A 20,561-nucleotide genomic window follows, 5' to 3' on the forward strand; every position below is an offset into this window, starting at 1 on the left:
CTGCTATAAAAAAACTTTTGAAAAAAAAAGAATATTAAAAATCTTGGAGACCATTGCTTGATGAAACAAAAAATGTGATGTGAGGATACATGATCTATCTTTTTCTCATTTACAAAGGAAAAGAGGTGGATCTTAATTATTTTCACCATTTTCAAGGGTAACGGCTACAGATTATCTTCACCTTTTTCAAAGTCAATTTGTAATTAGATCAATAATTTTTTGAGGCAATCTGATAGTGAGGTGATCAAAAAATTGATTGTGTCTCGAGTTTCATTCTCCATTATTGGAAGTCTCCAACAAACATCACTTCTAGTAGATTCAATTGAGAAGAAATATATTTCAATTGATAATTTTTTAATATTAAATCACATGAAAAATAAATGAAAAAAATAGGCAAATTAAAATATTTTGCATAATGCTAAACTCAATTACTGAAAAAGGTCACGAAAATACTTTTGGAGTATCTTAGAATAATAAATACAAAAGAGTGACTTGATTTTTGTGGAATCTGTTATTTTTCTGACAAATTCTAATAGAAGGATGAAAATTGTTAATTTTTAAATACTTGAAGGATGTTTTTTGCAAAAATAAAAATAAATTAAAGATGTAATTTAAATTTACATATAATTTAAAAATGATTTTGACCAAAAACTCAATAAATTACACCGTCTAAGTTCAAACCATTTGAAATTTGAAGCAATTGAAGAGATTATAATTATAATACTCCCTTTGTCCCTAATTACTTGTCCACTTTTGAATTGGCACACCTATGAAGAAATCAATAATTGACACAATGAGTTTACCATTTTACCCCTATTAATTATGAAGTAGATGAATAAAAACTTAATATTTTCAAGAAGTTCTACATTTTTCAAAGTAATTAATTGAGAGTATAATATGTAAAAAAAACTATCCTTTCTTGATTTGTCAAAATGGACAAGTAATTAGGAACAACAGAAATATGGACAAGTAATTAGAGACAGAGGGAGTATCATTTATTATATTAAATTAATAACAGTTACAAAGAGTCATGTTATCATAATTGTGTTAAATTAATAGCAATTACCTCTTATTGACTTAAAATACCTTGTCTATATACTTAAATTTTGCCTTTCACCTCTTATTTTCTAGTAATAATAAAAAAAAGAAGTCACAATTGTTGTAATAATATAATAATATAAATTATACATCTTCATCTTCTCCAACCAGCAAAAAATATTTAATGATATTAATTATGTCTCTTCAACAATTTTCTTAATATAATAACTCCTCCTTTTATACCTCCCAAATTCTCCTCCTTTTTATTTGAAGGAATTTCGAATGCAAAAAGATTTTTAATACAATGGTTTTTACTTTTTTTGTATTTTTTTTTTTTTAACATACGTATAAATTTATAGGTAGACTCAAAATTTAAGACTTGAAATATGACATACCTTGTTTTGCTCTGTTTTTTAAAGGCACACTAAAAGCAAATAGTAGGGTTGTAGAGGACTTATCGTTGTGTATAAGATATTTTCGGATTGATTCCGAAAAAGTATAACTCAGATAATTCTTATAATTTGAGTCTCATAAAACTCAAATATTGAAAATTATTTTAATTATGTAAAAATTAAGTTCTCTATAAAAAAAAATATAAGGGGAAACTAAGTAAATACCCCATAAAAGCAAAATAATTATAAGCATATACCCATTATATTCATACTCCACTAAATAATTACCCTATATATCCCTAACTAATTTTGCTTAACTGATATTAAATCAGCATCATATACTATATTGGTATCATTAAGGCAGATAATTTCGCTTAACTGATACTAAATCAGTATCATATATTGTATTGGTATCATTAAAACTGATAATTTTGCTTGATTGATACTAAATCAGTATATATATATTGTATTCGTATCATTAAGGTTTCTTGTTCAGAAATTACTCATTAGTCAATGATACTATAAGAGTATATATATATATATATATTCTTATAGTATCATCGACTAATGAGTAATTTCTGAACAAGAAACTTTAATGATATCATAAAATATATATAAACGCTTATAGTATCATTGACTAATGAGTAATTTCTGAATAAGAAACATTAATGATACCACAACAATATACATATACTCTTATGATAGTCTAATGAAAATCCATGAAATTTTAAGGTTTTCCATGTGAATTCTCTATGTATTTCTAGAATCTTCCACTTTGAACTAGCTTTCTTCCTATGTAAGTCATCCACATGAGCAATCTTGTGTTATGTGACACCTATGTGGCACTTATGTAGTGTGATGATGTGACGGATCATCACACTCTCCTCCACGTGATGTTGTGACAACCACGATGCATTGTTGTTGCATAAACTCTCGGATCTTATATTTTAATAACCATAAGTTCTCATATCATTCTAGTGTAGCTTCTTCCAATGATTACCCTTTAAATGGATGTGGAACACAACAATGACTTTTTTTTTTGTCTGCCTCAAAACTTGTAGTGGTTTCCAAGAACATCGTCCCCTCATTTTGAGCCCCTTCACGAGTTATATAGTCGAAAATTGTGTTTGTCCTTCCATCTTTAGTACATTAACCAAGGACACCATACATGATCCTTCTTTCTCCATGACCAATAATCGTTGGAGGTAAAGATGGATCATCGTGTGACACTTCTGGAAGAACTTTTGCTCGAGAATTATGTCAAAGATGTCTAAAAGAGAGACACTAAAGTTGTTTTCACCTTTCTACTTGCCTAGCGTAATGCTTGAGTTATTTATATAAGGAAAAGGAAAGTAAGGAAGGTAAACAAAAAATACTTATTTTTCTTTGAACCTCAAAATCTTCCATCTTTGGTTCAAATCGAATTTCAAATGGAAGAAATCCACAGATATTTACAGCCAGATAGCTCGCAATCCACAGTTAGCCCATTCATCCTAGTTAGCAGTTCCAGCTCCATATCAAGGTCCCGATCGATATCGTCACTAGCATCAAGATTGTCACTATCATCAATATCGTCACTATCATCAATATCGATCTCATCAAGAAGAAAACCTTTAGACTTGTTATCCAGGAACTTGTTCAGAACTCCATGAGTGACTCCGCACACGGGAGTTGGCGGTGCATTAAATGTCTTGAGGTGGGTGTTACTTGGATTGTAACTCAACCCGAACTTTGTTGTTGCGGTCTTGGACACGACGTTGGTCTCTGCACCAATGTCGACCATACATTGATTGTAATGTCTACATATTGTGCGTCGTATTCTTTTGACTTCTCTGATTGCTTTGCGATAGCTCCACATAATCAGATAAGGCCCAACTATGTAGTGCCTGAACCTTGCCCTAGTTCTATTCCCGTAATATGACACTAGGGTTCTTCAGGGCAACTTGCATAGCCATGTGGCCCATCGCATACGTAGCAACCGTTTATCTATGTATTTTGTGCCTTCTTATCAGTATCACTTTGATATCTAAACTTCTTGCCATCAAACTTATAGGTGTAATGATTCTTGGGATGTGGTTGTTGCTCTTTGCTTTTGCACGATCTCCCCCACCTTGGTCATGACTACATTTCATCTTTTATTCTCTTCTTTTGTCACGTTTTTCATGCTTAATGTCTGTCAAAATTCTGGCTTGCGTGATGGCTTCATCAATAGTCCTAACCTGTCGGCGCTCCAACTCCATCGTGACCCTATTTTGCAGCCCATCCATACAGATGTCAGCGCTTCACTTGGTGTAGGATCGAGTAACAATTCCTCGTTACTCTTAAGGTTCTTCCTTCCCTTTCAGTGCTTATTTCCACCATTTTCCTGACGTTGGTCGTGCTAGCAGCATTGATGTTTTCCTCGTTAGTCATTCCCTTAGTATCAACCTAGTTCTGATACCACTCTGTCACAATCTTTGACTTCTATTAAGTGCTCTGTGCGACACTCGACAACTTACTCACGAATGTTTAATGATCTTGTAAGCTCAAGTAAGCCTTTTCAAGTTAGATCTCTAAGAGAATGAAGAAAGATACAAGAGAATTTCTAAGAAGGTTTTTATATTGCTTAGAAGATTGCTTGATTCTTGCTTGGTGTTTTTACAAATGGATGCCACTTTATTTATACTATTTACTTACGGATAATACATAAATAATAATTGTTAAACAAGTTCCTACATAATTACAAGTAGGTTCTTTCTCTAGAATACTCTACGCAACTACAATATTCCAAAGACCTTCTATAAAAATCCATGGAATTCTTCATGTATTTCTAGAACCTTCCACTATGAACTAACATTCTTCCTATGTAAGCCATCCATATGGGAAGCCTTGTGTCAAGTGACACCTTTGTGGCGCTTACGTGATGTGATGACATGGTGGGTCGTCACACTAAGCTCCTATTCAAGTGTGATTAAGTTTAGAACTTTTTCTAATAATCTCTAGACATATATTCGAGTAGAATACTGAAGGGAAAAGGGTCTGATATGTATCACTCAACTTCATCATTTTAAATTGATATATCACTTATTATAAAAGTGGCTTACGTATACTCTTGTCTTTATAAAAGTGACACATATATATTCTTACGGTTACAAAAGTGACTCATACATAGCATTTTTTATTTTTTATTTTAAAAAAATTCATGTAGGGATATATATGATCCTTTTAGCATAGTTCAGTAGTAGATTTGATCACTTTCACACATAAATTATTTTTTTACTTTTTTAATCATCATTATTTCAATTTCTTATATATTCTTATTTCATTTTTTTTCTTTCACTCTTGAGTGCAAAAATATGAAAAATAAACAGAAAAAAATGTGAATGAAAAAAAAGTTAGAAAAAAATGTAAAACTATTTTTTGATGGTTATATTGTAATTTAATTTTTGTATCTGTAAGAAAAATTGGGGCATCTATGATAAATCTTACAAGAAAATTATTGAAAAAATTAATCTAAAGTAGCTGTTGAATTAAAGAAATAAAAAAAACACGTTTGAGAATGATCAAATACACCCCTACATGAGAATTTTAAAAGTAAATTTAAAATATATTTTTTCAATTCCGTTAAAGGAAAAGGGTATATAACAATTTGTATAAAAATAGAAATATATAAACTACTTTTATAATGAGGATATATCAATCTTAAATGACAAAATTGAGGAATATATCCGACCATTTTCCCTAAAAAGAATAATGGTTATAAGTTTCTGTGATTAAAAAAAAGTTAATAATTGTAACAAATCTTCCAAGAAGACAAATTATGTAATATTCGAGTTTATGTTAAAAGATAACTATTTTCATTGGCAGGTCAATATAACTTGACTAAATTTACCTTGACTATAATGACTTAGCTATATGTCTTTTTCATTCAGATTTCGCCCGCCTATACATGAACTCACTTCAACAAAGTTGACTTTGAATATAAGCTCTTCGAATATTGTTTGTATATTAAAATTCTATATTTATTTATGAGTATGTATCATATGAAAACTCTCTACGAATATATTCACAATCAATGTAGAAAGATATTTTTTCTTATTTTGATAAAACTTTTTGTGAATCGCAACTACAATTTACATTGATAATACAAAAAGGAAATTTATACTTTTTTTTTTATGTATAATTATTTACTCAAAAACTTATTTTAATAATATTAATGCTATGTTATTATATCATATGTTGCATGCACATGCTAAGAGATAGTTAATAAATAAATTTGACCAAATTATATATGGTGAAAAATTCCCTTTTCATAACTCATGATTTAGTTATTACTTTATTTCTATCTTTAAATGAATACATCATCCATGTTTCCTTTACCTAAATTTCTTTCTTATTTTGTGTTGTCTCAATCAAATAAAAGAGGAAAACTTTCAAATTTTATCTTCCTCTATTTTTTCTTTAGTTTCCATGCACTAAATAGTGACTATATATATATATATGCATGCGCATTAAATTGGTAATTAATCATCGTTTGATCGATCTCAATTTATATATGTAATAGAGAATTAAACTTGATTTTTGAAGAAACATCTTAATTATATCATCCTTACACCTTACACCTTACACCTTACACATGTAGAAATATTCAAAACAAAGTACAAACAATTTCATTTGTTAATCAATCACCGATAAGTAGTCAAAGCTCTAATATCTAAATAACTAGTCTTGTACTAATATTATTATATATATTTATTTGTATTATGATAATATTTATGAATTCTATATGTAAATTTTTACTTTGGTACAGTATTCAATAGTTTGACATATTTTTAATAAATATTGAATACCATACATTTTAAAAATGTTTAGCAAATATCATAATATCGAAATCATGATATCAAAAGTTTCTATTTCAATATAGTATTTAATATCTGACCATACAATGCACATCTTTACTTGACACCCTTACTTTTAGTTAGAGTTTAAAAAAGAAAGAAGAGTAATTTTTTTGTGAGAATTTGGACATCAATTTTTTAAACATTTTTTTAAAATTTTATTTAGACATTACTTTTTAAAAAACACCAATCATATTGTTTATAAAAAAATATTTTAAAAAAAATTATAGTAAATAAAAAATTGCTTGACTCATGTATTAAAAAAATATCCTATAGTCCACTAGTTCTTTCCCCCATTTTCAAGCTTATATCACCTTTTCTACTTTTCTCTTCTTTTTTCCCATCATTTCCTACCTTCCAAGCCTAAGGCCATATGGGAATCAAATTCTGTCCAAATTCTCTCAATAGAAAAATTCCCTCCCCAATTTCAAAGTTGAAAATAAATTATTATTATTCTCTTATAAATAATCAAAATAATATTTCATAAATAGTCGAGTGTTGTCTCCCTTATTCCTTTTTATTATTAGTCGTATAAAATAATTGTATTACTCTTATAGTTTCTTGTTCTTTGAGTTTGGTTATTATTTGAGGGTTTTTTACATTTCGATTATCGTTATATCTAGTTATGACTAGTGTTTAGGATCCGAAATGACTACTTTTAAGGTTTACGTACACTTTTCCCTCTCCAAATCTTACTCGTAGGATTATACTAGATATGTTGTTGTTGAGTATTAAAATTACATTGTTCTCTATTATATTCTATCTAGTTTCAAATTAACTATTTTTTAAAAGTACCAGTATAACATTTATAGGCAAATCTATCTTTTTCCAAATAAAATTATACCCAGTACATTACAATTCTTCTAATGCATAATCAATATTTTTTTTTGCAATATACAAACAGTTAGAGTTTTGCCCTGATTTTTTTTTATATCATATTGAATTTTAATTTTCATTTGAAGAAAAATTAAAGTATTACCATAATTGCTTTTATTTTTTCTGAAAGAAAAATATAAATCTCTTCCATATTTGATTTATTATTTTCTTAGAGGAAAAATTTGGAGATCTATAAATTGAAGATCCCTATTTTCATAGCACAACATGATAGCATCCACAATGTAGACATTTAAGAGGTCAATTTATGCGGAGATTAAATCTCCCAATAGAGTTTATGCTTTTTAATATTAGTTTTCAATATGTAGGTCGTTTGACCAAACCTAATTTAAATTTGTTTTTAGTATGCTTTTATTTGTCGTCTAATTTATCAACCATATGATTTGCAATTATAAGCTTCCATATAACGCCCTAATCACTTTCAAATCCAACAAACATGTGGACCAAAAGAAAAGCAGAGATGCCAAACTAGCTTCCTAAAACAAATTGCAATATCACCAAAAATATCCTTGACAAGAACACTTGTCTTTCCAACCCATTGATAATAACTATCACCACAAGTTCATGCACTTTTTTTTAGGAAAAAAGGAAAGAAGGATCCACAAGGAAGAATTATGCAAATTACAATGGTCCCCTAGCTAGTTCCCTTTTTACAAAATTATGTTTGGGTAATGTGCTTGTCAATTATAAAGTCAACAACCATTTCCCACATGCAAATGAAAAGATTTTCAAGCAAAGTATTCTCCACTTTCAAATAAGTTGCACCTTTTTTTTTCCTTCCACAATGGAAAGTTTTTTTTGTCATGTGAAGATGCTTCATTATTGAGAGATATCTAATGTCTTAACATAACTAATAAAATGAAAAAAATGAGCCACCAATTTGGTGGATTAATGTGTTAGTAGTAAAAAGTTTATTAGATTCAGACCAACGTGAAAGGGTTGAGGTGCATGTGCAACTGTTAATTTCGAGAAAAAAACTGTGTATATATGTGTACACTTCAAAAAACTATTATGTATTTTAAAAGGATACCTCAAACATATTTGTTGGACTAGATCATTGGGTCAATGTGCCCCTTAGGCCCTTGAGAGCATGAACGATCAAAGCTCGAGTTTGAGCTACATCATTTTGTTTTTAGCTGACAATTATGTTATTATTTTTTTTTACATAAAACGTATAGGTGAAAGCTTGACAGGTTTCAATTATGCAACCTAACGTATGCAAAGTGATTTCCAAACCATTAGTCTGTGGATCAACGAGCTTCTTTCAGTTATATCATTAAATTATATTTATATGTTAGTACATTAGGTCTATGGATGTTTGATAAAAAATTTCAAACTTCGACTAACGTGAATATATGTTTGGTGGATTTGCCTCTATTAGTGGAGGAAAAAAACCATTTAACATTATTCGAGTATTTAGTGATTAGTGTTAAAAACAAAACATGTTATAATATGTTTATTTCTTACTTTAATTGCTGGATGTTAATATTAGTCCATATAGCTAGAAAATTAAACGTCTCTTTAATTAGAGAAATTCAATGTGACTCATATATTAGATAATTAATTATTTATCTTATTTTCAAGTAAGTAAATTATCATATAAAATCTAAAATTACATGAATATATCATTTTATTAAGTCTTTAGGGCATTCAAATTTTATTTTAATGAAAAAGTCTATAAGGTAAAAGTATTTTGTTAATTTTGATTTTTTAACATTGACACGACAACTTGCCTTTAACCTTCTTGTTTGGTATCTACTAGTGAAATTTTAGCCCTACAAAATCTCAATTTATTTTATTTCACGATGACCTAATTTTGATTGTAAAATGTCTATTAAAGCTTTAGTGAAATTATAGCGCTAAAATCACAATTTATTTTATTTTATGATGACCTAATTTTGATTGTAAAATGCCTATTAAAGCTTTAGTGAAATTATAGTGCTAAAAATCTCAATCTATTTTATTTTATGATGGCCTAATTTTGATTGTAAAATGCCTTTTAAAGTTTTCGGATTTGACGAACTTGAAGGAGATCTGAGCCCAAAATAATAAATATTTATATGCACCAAGTGTTTACCGTCTAAGTATTGTTTATTCTCGTTTTCTAGTTCTATTAGTTTTGCACTTAGTAAAAATGCTTTTAATGTTGTACATCAATCCTTTAGGGCTTGTTTATTTCCTCGGAGAAAGAATAACAATTCTAGGATAAAATTTGATTATACAAACGTAAAAAATTTGGGATTATTCAATCCTATATTTGGTTGGATTTTTTTATTTTTTTTTGGTATAAACAATATCAAGATTAATAATACCATAGTTTTGATACTGTTTTTTTTATACCTAGGTGGCACAATAATCCCTAGAATTAGTTATTTGGGGATAAAATCAATCAAATGATCAAAATATTGTTCGTTGAAGCCTATATATATATATGTATACCCCTAAAATGTGTTTAGCTTTCATCATTAAAATAAGTCCGCAAACTAACATGATTTTTTTAATATATAATTTACATAAATTTCATAATGTTAAGAGCTAGTTACATTATTTCTCTATTTTTTTAAAAATTACAAAAATCCCTTAAAATTTATGGATTTTGGATACCTTACTGGACCTTCTGATACATCGGTGAGAGATATGTCCGAGAGGGGAAGAATGTATCAGAGAGGTGATCTGAATATATTACTGGACTTCCGAATACATCAACAGACATCCGGACACATAGGTGAGGGATGTATTATTGAACTTGAATTCATAGCAACTCAGTAAAGTTATGAACACAAGTTCAAGTTCAATTTTTGTCTCAATTTCATCCAAAATATGTAAAAGCTGTCCAACAACTCCAATAGTTGTTGAATTCATTGTAGTGGTTATTACAAACTAATGAAGTTATCTAACATCCACAATTGTTTGCAACAATTAGGTTAACTGTTGCAGCAACTATAATAATTATTGCAACTTCTCTATTAGTTGCTAAAATTCACAATCTTTTTATACAACAGGTCAGCTTACTCAGATGTTGCAACAAAATGATCGGAAATCACCTCTAAAGTAATGTCCAGTGCTATAAGAAGAAGCAACAGCCAAACAACGAAAGGAAAATTCCGGGATGGCAATCTCTCTATATACTGTATAAACTACCTCAAATTGTTGCCTCCAAAAACTGATAGCAAATCAGATCCCAGAACAACTACTTGACCAAAGAAGAACACTGGTGCAATCAGTTTCTTGATCACTTTGAAAAGTAATACATTCATATGATAACTCTGCTCTTCTGTATATGTCCCTTTGGGGACATCCAATAAAATTGGCATGGTACAGAGTGGATAAGCATGGCCTGTGCACAAAGATAACATGCACAAATCGCGAAAAGGTCGTCTTCTGTATAATGGAAGTGCCTTACTTTTAAGCTAAAAGACAACATATATTAATCACAGTATTCCTATTTCAGCATCAAGCTAACAAAATGGGATACAAATACTTTATCCTATACAAGCACTGAAAGATCTCCTCACATGTTGGGAGTACAGACAAGTCAATTTAAGTTATCTTGAACTGTAGGAGTTGTATCGACACAGAAATCCAACGAAATATCCCTAAAACTAATGGACCTGTTTCTTTTCTTCAGTCAAAAGCAAATCTTTTAACCCTCGAACGAACTGGTGTCTTCTGTTTCTTCATCTTCACTAAAGCTAGGTGGCTTCTCTGCAGCAGTACTACAGAAAACACAATCAGAGTCATTACTAACCATAATGAATAACATAATAACTCAGCTTTAATAAGACGAGGACAACCAAATAATGCGTTGCTTTTTAAATTTTTCAGAGCAGGTAGAAAGCCTCAGATAACATGACATCATAGTAACTACCCAAGGAAATAATGCACATGGAAGGAAATAATGCACATGGTACAAGAAAATATTAATCTGTGCTTTGTTTTATGATCAATCTTCTAGTGATGTAGCCAAATTAACCAATGAAGGTCTTGCATCAGTTCTAATAGAAGTCATTCAAGGGATAAATATGATTCTCAATAGTCATGACATTTAGTCACATGATCATCTCAAAGTAGAGCCATATTCCAAAAATCCTATTAAATAATCATGTTAAAATACATAGGCAGGTTAACAAGTACTAGGTTGTGTAAAATCAAGTTCTTTAAGTTGGCCAAACCTTATCTGATGATTTGTCTGCAGTGGCATTCCTATCATAGATGCTCTCCTCAAGTACTCTTGATGGTCAGGAACTTCATTCGGTGCTCGTTGAACAACCTTTAATAAAAGTTGGGTTTATGGAATTCATAACCATGTATAAAACCAAAAGGAAGTTGCATGTATTAACAAAAAGCAAAAAACTTACTGTTATCTCATTGTGTCGAGGAACCTGAACCTTCACACGAACTAGATTAGAGTTCTCATCAACTACTGGCCTCTTTCCGCTGATGTGGTCCTATATATCATTTCAAGAAAACGTATCAGGATTTGGCGGGACCACAGAACAACATAGGATAAAGCGAAACTGGTACTATACCTTTTCAACAATTTTGTGAAGCTCTCTCTCCCTGAAATTATGATACTCGCTTCCCTTAAAATCAGAAGGCTTGCGATCTAAATGTTCCTTCTCCAAAGCCGCAAGACTCACTTCACTACGGCTACTAAATCGAGGTTTCACTTGCTCCCCATCAACTTTTCCAACATAGGGACTTCGAAGACCATTGCCTGAACCAGTACTAGTTCTAATCTCTCCACGTCCATGTTTTGCCATAAACTTACAGCTGTCTTTGCTATCAACTGTCATTTTTCTTGCAGAACCTTCATAGATGTCTAATGATGAGTTCCATTCAGGATATTCATTTTGCTCAGAGGACTTCAGCTTAGGCTTTGGGTTGAAGCGATATTCAGGATGAGTGGAATTGGATTTTCTTTTGAAGCTCAAACCATCCAGATCAGAGTCATGAGAGTTGGACTTGGAATTGGGTCCGAATCCCTGATGGGGAAATGCAATAGCAAAATATGTATAATTCAAGAAACAAGACATCAAGAGTGCTTTGGTTTAGATAGTAAGATGTAATATATGGGAACTTGGTAAGATGAGCGGCCACGAAAAGCAAGTAAAGCAGTCCATCCTAATCTGGGCCCTTGTAGATAAAGATGTATCACATTAGAAAAATTAAACAAAATACATATAGAACTACCAATTTTTATTCCCAAGACAGATTACTCCAGACTTAATTTTTGATCTCCAAGGAAGGTACTAATGTGATTAATGAAATCACTGGGGTAGTCACAGAACACCTTTCTATAGGAATTCTCTTGATTAGTGAAAACAACCTTTCGAACCCCAAATGTGTTGATTCTCGTGACAGAGAGCTGCTTCAAAACTAATCAACAGAACTCAAGCAGGCTACCAAACCTTACTTTACTTTGGTAAAGTTTGTGTTAATTACTAATTTTTATTGTAGGACAGTAATTCCACCATCTTTGGAGATGGTTAGTCATAGGAGTGTCAAATGGGTGGGTTGGGCTGATTCTCAGTGGGTCAAAATGGGCTGAGCTAATAAATGGGGTGGTCAAAAGTTATTTGGGCTGAGATGGGCTAAAATCTGGGCCATAGCCCAACCCACCCAATTCTAACTTAAGTTTTAATTAATTTATTTGTTTCCTTGAGAATTGTTCAATTACCGAATAAGACTTTTGCTTTTGTTAGGGCTATTAGCTATATATAATATGTTTGATTTTCAAAACTTTAGACAAAGTCACTCATGAATCAATTTGAGCTAAAAATCAGCCCAGTTTTATATGGGCTGAATTGGGCCGGTCAAAATGGGCTAAGTTAAGCAAATGGGTGGGTCAAGTTTTTTGGGCCAATTTTGACACCTCTAGTCGGTCATGATATAAAGAACCTAAGCTGGTAATTTAGACAGAGTACTGGTAAGTCCCTCAAAAAGCATCATTATTCTAAGAGAGTGACTAGTTTTGCTATTTCTTTAGAAGTGTATTATACTATTTATCAGAAAGAGCATAATTATAACATTTAAAAGAAATCGACACAATGAAACAGCCTTTAGAAACTCCATTCCTTTGAAAAAGTTTCCGTTGCTATAACAATCCTTAAATTGATAAGTTCGCTGCTATCACCATCTTTATCTGAAGATATTAATCCCTGTGAATTTAGAATAGTTTTACCGTGAAAAGGAAGATTCAATATGGTATCTCATAATCCAGTTGAAACAAGTCTTCATGGACAAAAGGAAGAAAAATTCTAGAAATTCCAACAAAATGAAGGAAAATTGAGGAGTATTATTTAATGAAGCAACTGTTCTTTTAGTAACCTTTTTTTTTTGGATGAAGTAAGATACTTCATTAATAAGCATTCAGAGATGCATGTACATACAAGAGATAGTTATCTCCTGTACATGTATGCACACGTTTTAGGATATTTTCTTTTGGTAAAGTTAGAAACTTTGGGCCAATAATCAAACCATAATGCACTGTAATTCAACGAAGACACAAGGCAAGAAAATATTATTGAATTTGAACAAGCTTTTGTGAGGTAATAAGAAATCAGTAATTTTTGCCCTCCATATCAGTAATCAAAAGGGCACTCTAGTCAACCTAAGATGCACCATCTAAGGTTTTGTTTTTTTAAAGAAAGGTTACTGTGGATTGCACAATTTAAGGATTTACCAAAGAAGTCTACAAACTTCAAATAAGTTTCGAAGTTCCATATCACACAATGGTTTGAAGTACAGTTAACATTAATATATACCAATTTGTGCAGTTTGGTTATAGCACAGTTCTAAACATAGCACTTCCTTAGCTCCTTCGCCTTGTTGGCAGGTAGGGAAGGGTTAAAATATCGTCTAAATTCTAGCTTTGATCTAGTTGCAGAAAATTTAATCATTCTTGTGCAAATGTGCAATATGCATGGTTTTGCAATTACTAAATCGAGGTATACCAAACCGATAAAGAGGAATGTGGCAAGATCCACTTACATTTGACCGCCTGTAGACGTTGGACATATCTGGTGAGCAAGCTGGAACAGGTTCTGGAGAGTAATAAGAGTCTGAGAAACATTCATATGACAATACCAGTGAGCAAAACTTTGTATCAGGAAACTAAGTTACACTTTGAGTATCCATTTTTCAGACGTACAAAAAAGTAATGTAACACCAAAGGATATATACATAACCCAGAATTGAGGTGATACTGGACATACTAATAGAGCTTGACATTCAGCATGAAGATCCCTCATAACTCTTATTATAAATACAGAATCAAGGTTGACTACTTCGTCAATGTCATACACCACGGTAATATTTTATTTGTGAGGTTATCTCCGTTTTGTATACCACTTGTAAGTTTTATATGGTAATTTTTGCCCATTGGTAATAAAATGTTATTACTTGATAAAAAAAAACAGGTTGAGTCCAGTGTTTTGGACAGCGAAAGGTGACAAAAGTCTGCCTTGCAACGAGGTGAGGCGCTCGCCTTTTTGAAGTGTGGCGCCAATTAATACCAAAAAATTTAAATACTTGATTGCATAAATAAATAATCAAAATCTCAATAGCAAATATTTCAATTCAAAAAACTGAAAATAGATAGTACATACTAAAAGTCTAAGAGTGCAACTGTGCAAATTTGAAAAGAAAACCCTAAAATTACCTTTTAACTTTTAGAATCCTAAATTGGTCACCTCTTTTTAAAAAAATACAAAAGGCAACGCCTTTCTCACCATTATCGCCATGGTGCGCCTTTTGAAGATCGCCTCACCACAAAGCTAAAAGGCGATGAATGGTTGCCTTGCCTCTCACAATTGGCGACGAGGCAATCACCTTTCACAACACTGGTTAAGTCACAGTGTTGTGAAAGGCGATCACCTCTTCACCAATGGCGAGAGGCAAAGAGACCCTTCATCGCCTATTAGCTTTGTGGCGAGGCGATCTTCAAAAGGCGATGCCATGGCGACAATGGTGATAAAGGTGTCGCCTTTTGTATTTTCTTAAAAAAAAGGCAACCAATTTAGGATTTTATAAATAAAAAGGTAATTTTAGGGTTTCTTTCCAAATTTACCCAGTTGCACTCTTAGACTGCGACTCCAACAAGTTGACTCGGCTAGACTTCTCCGGTGAACTGTTAGACTTTTCTGGCGACTCCAAAGTCCAACCAATACGTATTTCTTTTTTTTCTTCTTCAGACTTCTTCTTCCTATATTTCGTTTTCCTTCTTCAGACTTCAAAGTTCCCTACTTTGTACAATTTAACAATTGACAAAAACGGTTTGTGCAATGATTGTTTTGCAAGAAATTGATGGAAGTTGAATTTTAAAGACATTTCAATGACTTGGGAAAGTAATGAAGTCAGCCAGTTGCAAAATTCATTGGAATCTTATACTTCGGGTGACAGCAAGTAAGCCTCCCCAAGATGGAATAGAGAAAAGGTAACGGTATGCTGCTGGAAAAGAGTGACTATTGGGAAGTGGAATGGCCACGGAAGATGCTTTGGAAGATCAAGGCACCTACAAAAGGTTGCTTGTTTTGGATGGGTGGCTACAAAAATTGCATGTCTAACACAAGAATTATTGCAGAAGGCGGGATTTCATCTGTGCTGCATATGTTTTTTTGTGTAAAAGAGCAGGAGAGTCTCCTAACCATATGCTTCTTCACTGTGAGTTTACCTGGAAGATCTAGACAATGTTTTTGAAGATTTTAGGGGTACAGTGGGATATGCTATGAGATGAAGAGTTTACTACTCAGTTAAGCAGTTAGGATGAATAAGAACTGAGCATAACAAAGAAGAAGAAAAAAACATCTTAACAAGAGCAGTTCCAGACAGGCATATCTTGGATTTAAATAATAGGACAATAAAAAAAAAACATTTGACCTCACCATTGACAGGATTTGGCGCTGATGATTCAAATGCACCAGGAGGAAGTGGATCAAATTCAATACCAAGTGGTGGACCATCCAGTCGGTAGTGCCTCCCCAATTGCCTCTTCACAGCAGTAATTGCAGCATTCTCTACCTGACCCTTTACTTTCAAATACCCAGATGGGCCATTCTTTGGTTTTACTCCCTTAAAATTAGTAGGTAAATTCTGCGATATGTATCTTGAAGTTGCTATATCATATGGTTCTGCATTTTGCGAAAAACATTCATTCCGTAATGAAGAACTGCTTCTTGCAGAGTCATCATCCATGCAATTAGACTTTCCTCTAAAATGAGTTCCAGCCTCATATGCCACATCTGCAGTTGAGAATTCTGCGCCAGTTAATCTTCTACTCTCAACTTCCCGATGATCAAATTTCTTATCGTCTGCTTGCTTGGTGCTACCACAAGAATCCTGCCTAAATCCGCTACCATGATCCTGAATGACACCACTCGAACGATCTTGTCTTCCATTTATATATATTTCCCCATTCGACAGCCTCTTGTCCTTCAACCGCCTGTGACAAAACCATCCAGAAATTTGTTTTTCTGTTAACCCTGATGACTCTGCCAGATCAGCTTTCAGCTCGTCGGTAGGGTACTTGTGTTCTGAAAATTTACATGTTTTCTCTTATTTCTAAGTCTGAAACAATAGATATGATGTTCTAGCTCATTGCAAAACAAAAAAAAATAGTATGTACGATCAATTACCTTCATAAAGTTTCTCTAGAGCTTCAATCTGAGCACGTGTCTTGATTATTCTTTTGTGGTTTTTCTCAGGCTGACCTTTATCATCCTTAGAATGCACTTCGCTTAAATCTGCAAAAGATTAACAGCGTCAACAACTTAACTATAAGCTGGAAATAAGGACTATCCACAGTTCCAAAAATAACGGCTTCTACTTCAAAATGAACTTTTTGTTGTTAAGAAAACCATATAATAGACAGAACAAGAGTACTCCTCCCTATCTCATCTGAACTAACCATAGTCATACTTTCCCCGTCCTATCAGGACAAGTAATTCAAAATGACCCTTTTTCTTCAAAAGACCATCTTAACATGAAGGTACACCATAGTTCCCTACAGAATATCATTAAATGATTCCCACAACTGCCAGCTGTTGCAGACAGCTCTACATCCTATGAAGAACAAATGAGACTTGTTGAAATCAGATTCTCCATGTACAATAAATAAACTTCACTTGGCCACCACTGCCTAAACCTAGAGAATTCATTTCATTAGAGGCAACAAAAACGCCAACTAAAGAACACGGGATAAAAGAACTCGTGGAATAGGAATAACATAGATTTCATAGTTGCACTGACTATATACCCACCTCAAGATCTTCCTTTCTTTTATTGCATATTTAGAGACTAAAGTAGGAAAACAATTTTCATTCGATGGATAATGAATGGAAAGAGGGTATTTCCCAATGCAAATATGCTGCATATCGATACCCAGTGATCTTCATGCACCTAGCATACAAAGAAAAAAAAATGTAATCTTGGCCATCACCACCTCAAGTTTCAACCACTTAAAGTTCTCCGAATGCCATCCTGCTATGCATGTACCGTTGTAGTGGAACATCACATCAATCATTTTTATGTATATAAATCTTAGTTATCTCCCAAGTCCAAATTCAATCATTCCACATCATCATAATCAATCAACACTTCCATCGTCAGGACATTGCAAATATCATATTACAAATAAGTTAATCCATATACAAGGGAAACTCTCCAATTCCGCACACACCCCCAATCCTGAAAAACACACACAAAGATAAAAACGCAAAACAACTAAATTGCACATAAAATCTCAAAGTATTCAATCTAGCGCATTACCCAATTCACTTGATCCTCTGGAACTATTAGTAATCAACCATCAATCAACAATCCCAAATCAGTTGAGTTTGGTTGAGTGAATCCCCTATGCCCATTCAGCTCACTAACATTATAACTAATTTAATTATTTTCTTCAGTCATGAAGCATGGTTTACAATATTTACACCCCATCAACTAATAGCTACCAACATTATCTACCACACAACCAAAAAGAACATCAAAGCTTAATTACTTGCAAAAATATGTGCATCCTCCCTCCCCCCCCCCCCCCCCCCCCCCCCCCCACACACACACACAACAACAGCACCTGATCACACAAAGATAACATCTAAACCCCACTGTCACAAAACTGAAACCTACAGAAACAACAGAATCTTTAAACTCATAACAATGCAGAGACTGACTTAAAACAGCACATAAAACCAAAAATTTCTAAAACCCATCTCCAACAGAGTGGTGAAAAGTACACAGAATTACATCTGATTTTTGATCTGTAACAGAAATAAGGTAAAAGTATAATTTTGTACCTTCCATCATTTTTCTCACCAGAACTTTTCTGGGGTTTTCCCTATTTCCTCTATCCTTGCTCTAATACCTTAAAAATTCAATCTTGGTGCCATACCAGGCGGAAAATGCAAGAATTGAAGCATCCTTTTGGGCACAAAAAGATGGAAAATAAGATTTATATACACCCAAAAACCAAAAAAAAAGTTCAATAAAATTGAAATTTGACACACATCTAGATTGGAGAGCAAAATAATCAAAAGGGTAAGAGAATTCTTGAGCAAAAAAATGGAATTGGAAGAAGTTATGGTTTTGCTTTGCTTGTTCGCTTCTGTTCTTCTCTTCTTTATTACACGTTCCTCTTCTCTCTCTATATTTTTCAATTAATTTTCTGAATTTGAGATCACTTTGTTACTGAGGACAAAAAAACAATACATTATGGTTGGGAAAAAAAATCATGAAGAAATACTTTCTTATTTGCTTGATCATATTAAATTTTTTATTATTTTATAAATTGTGAAGTTTATATTATTTGATTAAAAATTCACCGAGAAGGGAAATTATTTCCTCCTCTTAAATTATCGTAAGATTTTGTGTAATTAGTTGTTGTGTCTAAATTATCATTCTTTTTCACGGTAGGATTGCAGCAAGTGGTACGTAGAATGGTTAAGCCAGAAGCATTTTACGAATTTAGTATATCTCAGTACAAATCAAGCGCGGAAAAGGATGCACAATCAAAACTAGGCGATAAGATTTGTGTTTCTCTTGATCTTAAGTTATTTTCATTATTACATTCATATTTCTTGTGAATAATTCAAACTATTTATTTCTCATTAAGTTAGAAGGATTTAGTGAGTTAGATTTAGTGGCAGAGACTATGGTTATTAGAGAAGAAGCGACCTATTATATAAATCCTTATTTATTGCAAATGATCCTACAACCTAATTCATTGACCTGGAGAAAATATTGAATGAGATTTGGAAAATATCTTGAGAGATTGTATCGATTGTCAATAACGTGAACAAATTGAGAAAAGGAGACAATGATACAATGGACCATGTATACAGATTGAGAAGAGGAGGCAATAATACAATAGAGCATGTATACAAAGAAAGTAATGTGATGACAAATTTTTAACTAATCTAACTTTTGAATGTGCAGATACCTTGCACATTTCTTCATTTCAGGAATTAACATCTGCACAAAGAAAGATTCTTAATATGGAGAATGCTCAAATTTCAAGTTTAAGAATCAGGTGACAGATTCAAATAACACAAATAATATATGATGAATAGTTGAAACTTCAAAAACGCTCATTAGTCACTTAATTAAGATTATAAATCAAGTTAATAACCAACTTATATTTTTCTAGAGATTGAACTAAGGAGGATCAAATTGAAAAACTTTTTGATGTGTAGTATCAACATTATTATATGTTCATTCTATTGAGAAGATATATAACGATCAGAGATTATCTCCTAATCGTAACATGATGCTTAAGGTTATAACTGATCTCAAGCTATCCTATGGCCTGGCATGCCATTGATATATATATATATATATATATATGCAAAAACTGAATCTGAATAGTTTATTAAATTTAAAGCACTAAACGGAACATCTAAATAAAGCATAAGTTGAATCTATTATTTGACTGTGTGAAAGCCTTTACTAAGATGAGTTGTTGGGACAACCCCCAACTAACTCCAATTTTCTGAAAATTGAAATACTAAATAGCTGAAATAAATATAAAGAATATCCTTAAAAAATGAAGACTCACCAAACTCTATTGCTAAAATGATACGGAATAGTACTAACCGTGAGTTGGATACCGAGCATATAAACCTATATTATTAAACAATACAGCGTAAACGTGTATATGGTCAGTACTTTGAATGTACTGAGTATGTGAGACATGCATCACAATTTTAATAATTAAACATGATCAATTTGAGATGCTGAACTGAACATGAAATTGAAATACATGAATTGATGCAATACAAAATGGTAAAACATGCAACTGGTACATACTCAAACTAAAATAATTGAATGCAAGGTCAATGTAATAATCTAAAAGGTGGATTATGGG

The 20,561-nt window shown here is 32.2% G+C and overlaps 1 protein-coding gene and 1 non-coding gene across 3 annotated transcripts; one reads left to right on the forward strand and one right to left on the reverse strand.

Moving 5' to 3' along the window:
- Positions 1–10,483: 10,483 nt before the first annotated feature.
- LOC125818428 (U6 spliceosomal RNA) lies at positions 10,484–10,586 on the forward strand. Its single transcript, XR_007442386.1, has one exon. It is a non-coding gene; the product is annotated as a U6 spliceosomal RNA (small nuclear RNA).
- Positions 10,587–10,729: 143 nt separating this feature from the next.
- LOC125818065 (homeobox-DDT domain protein RLT1) lies at positions 10,730–18,786 on the reverse strand. 2 transcript variants are annotated; one of them, XM_049497576.1, is made up of 8 exons: positions 18,496–18,786; positions 16,837–16,944; positions 16,087–16,734; positions 14,195–14,247; positions 11,731–12,186; positions 11,560–11,649; positions 11,374–11,471; positions 10,730–10,917 (listed from the first exon to the last, which is right to left on the reverse strand). In XM_049497576.1, exons 1-8 carry the CDS (start codon positions 18,503–18,505, stop codon positions 10,845–10,847), a joined length of 1,536 nt encoding a protein of 511 aa, XP_049353533.1. In that variant the 5' UTR covers positions 18,506–18,786; the 3' UTR covers positions 10,730–10,844. The 2 variants fall into 2 exon arrangements, with proteins under 2 accessions (XP_049353533.1, XP_049353532.1); XM_049497575.1 differs by having other exon boundaries at positions 14,195–14,265.
- Positions 18,787–20,561: the final 1,775 nt, after the last annotated feature.

The sequence above is a fragment of the Solanum verrucosum genome, unplaced genomic scaffold (genome assembly GCF_900185275.1).
Source record: "Solanum verrucosum unplaced genomic scaffold, falcon-dt-bn FXZP01000253.1, whole genome shotgun sequence".
Classification (NCBI taxonomy): Eukaryota; Viridiplantae; Streptophyta; class Magnoliopsida; order Solanales; family Solanaceae; genus Solanum; species Solanum verrucosum.

Coding starts and splice junctions, on each gene's coding strand:
- LOC125818065 (XM_049497575.1), bottom strand. Junction 12,187..14,194: donor ACGTCTACAGGCGGTCAAAT/GTAAGTGGATCT, acceptor TTTCCCCATCAG/GGATTCGGACCCAATTCCAA. Junction 10,918..11,373: donor CAGACAAATCATCAGATAAG/GTTTGGCCAACT, acceptor TGTTTTCTGTAG/TACTGCTGCAGAGAAGCCAC.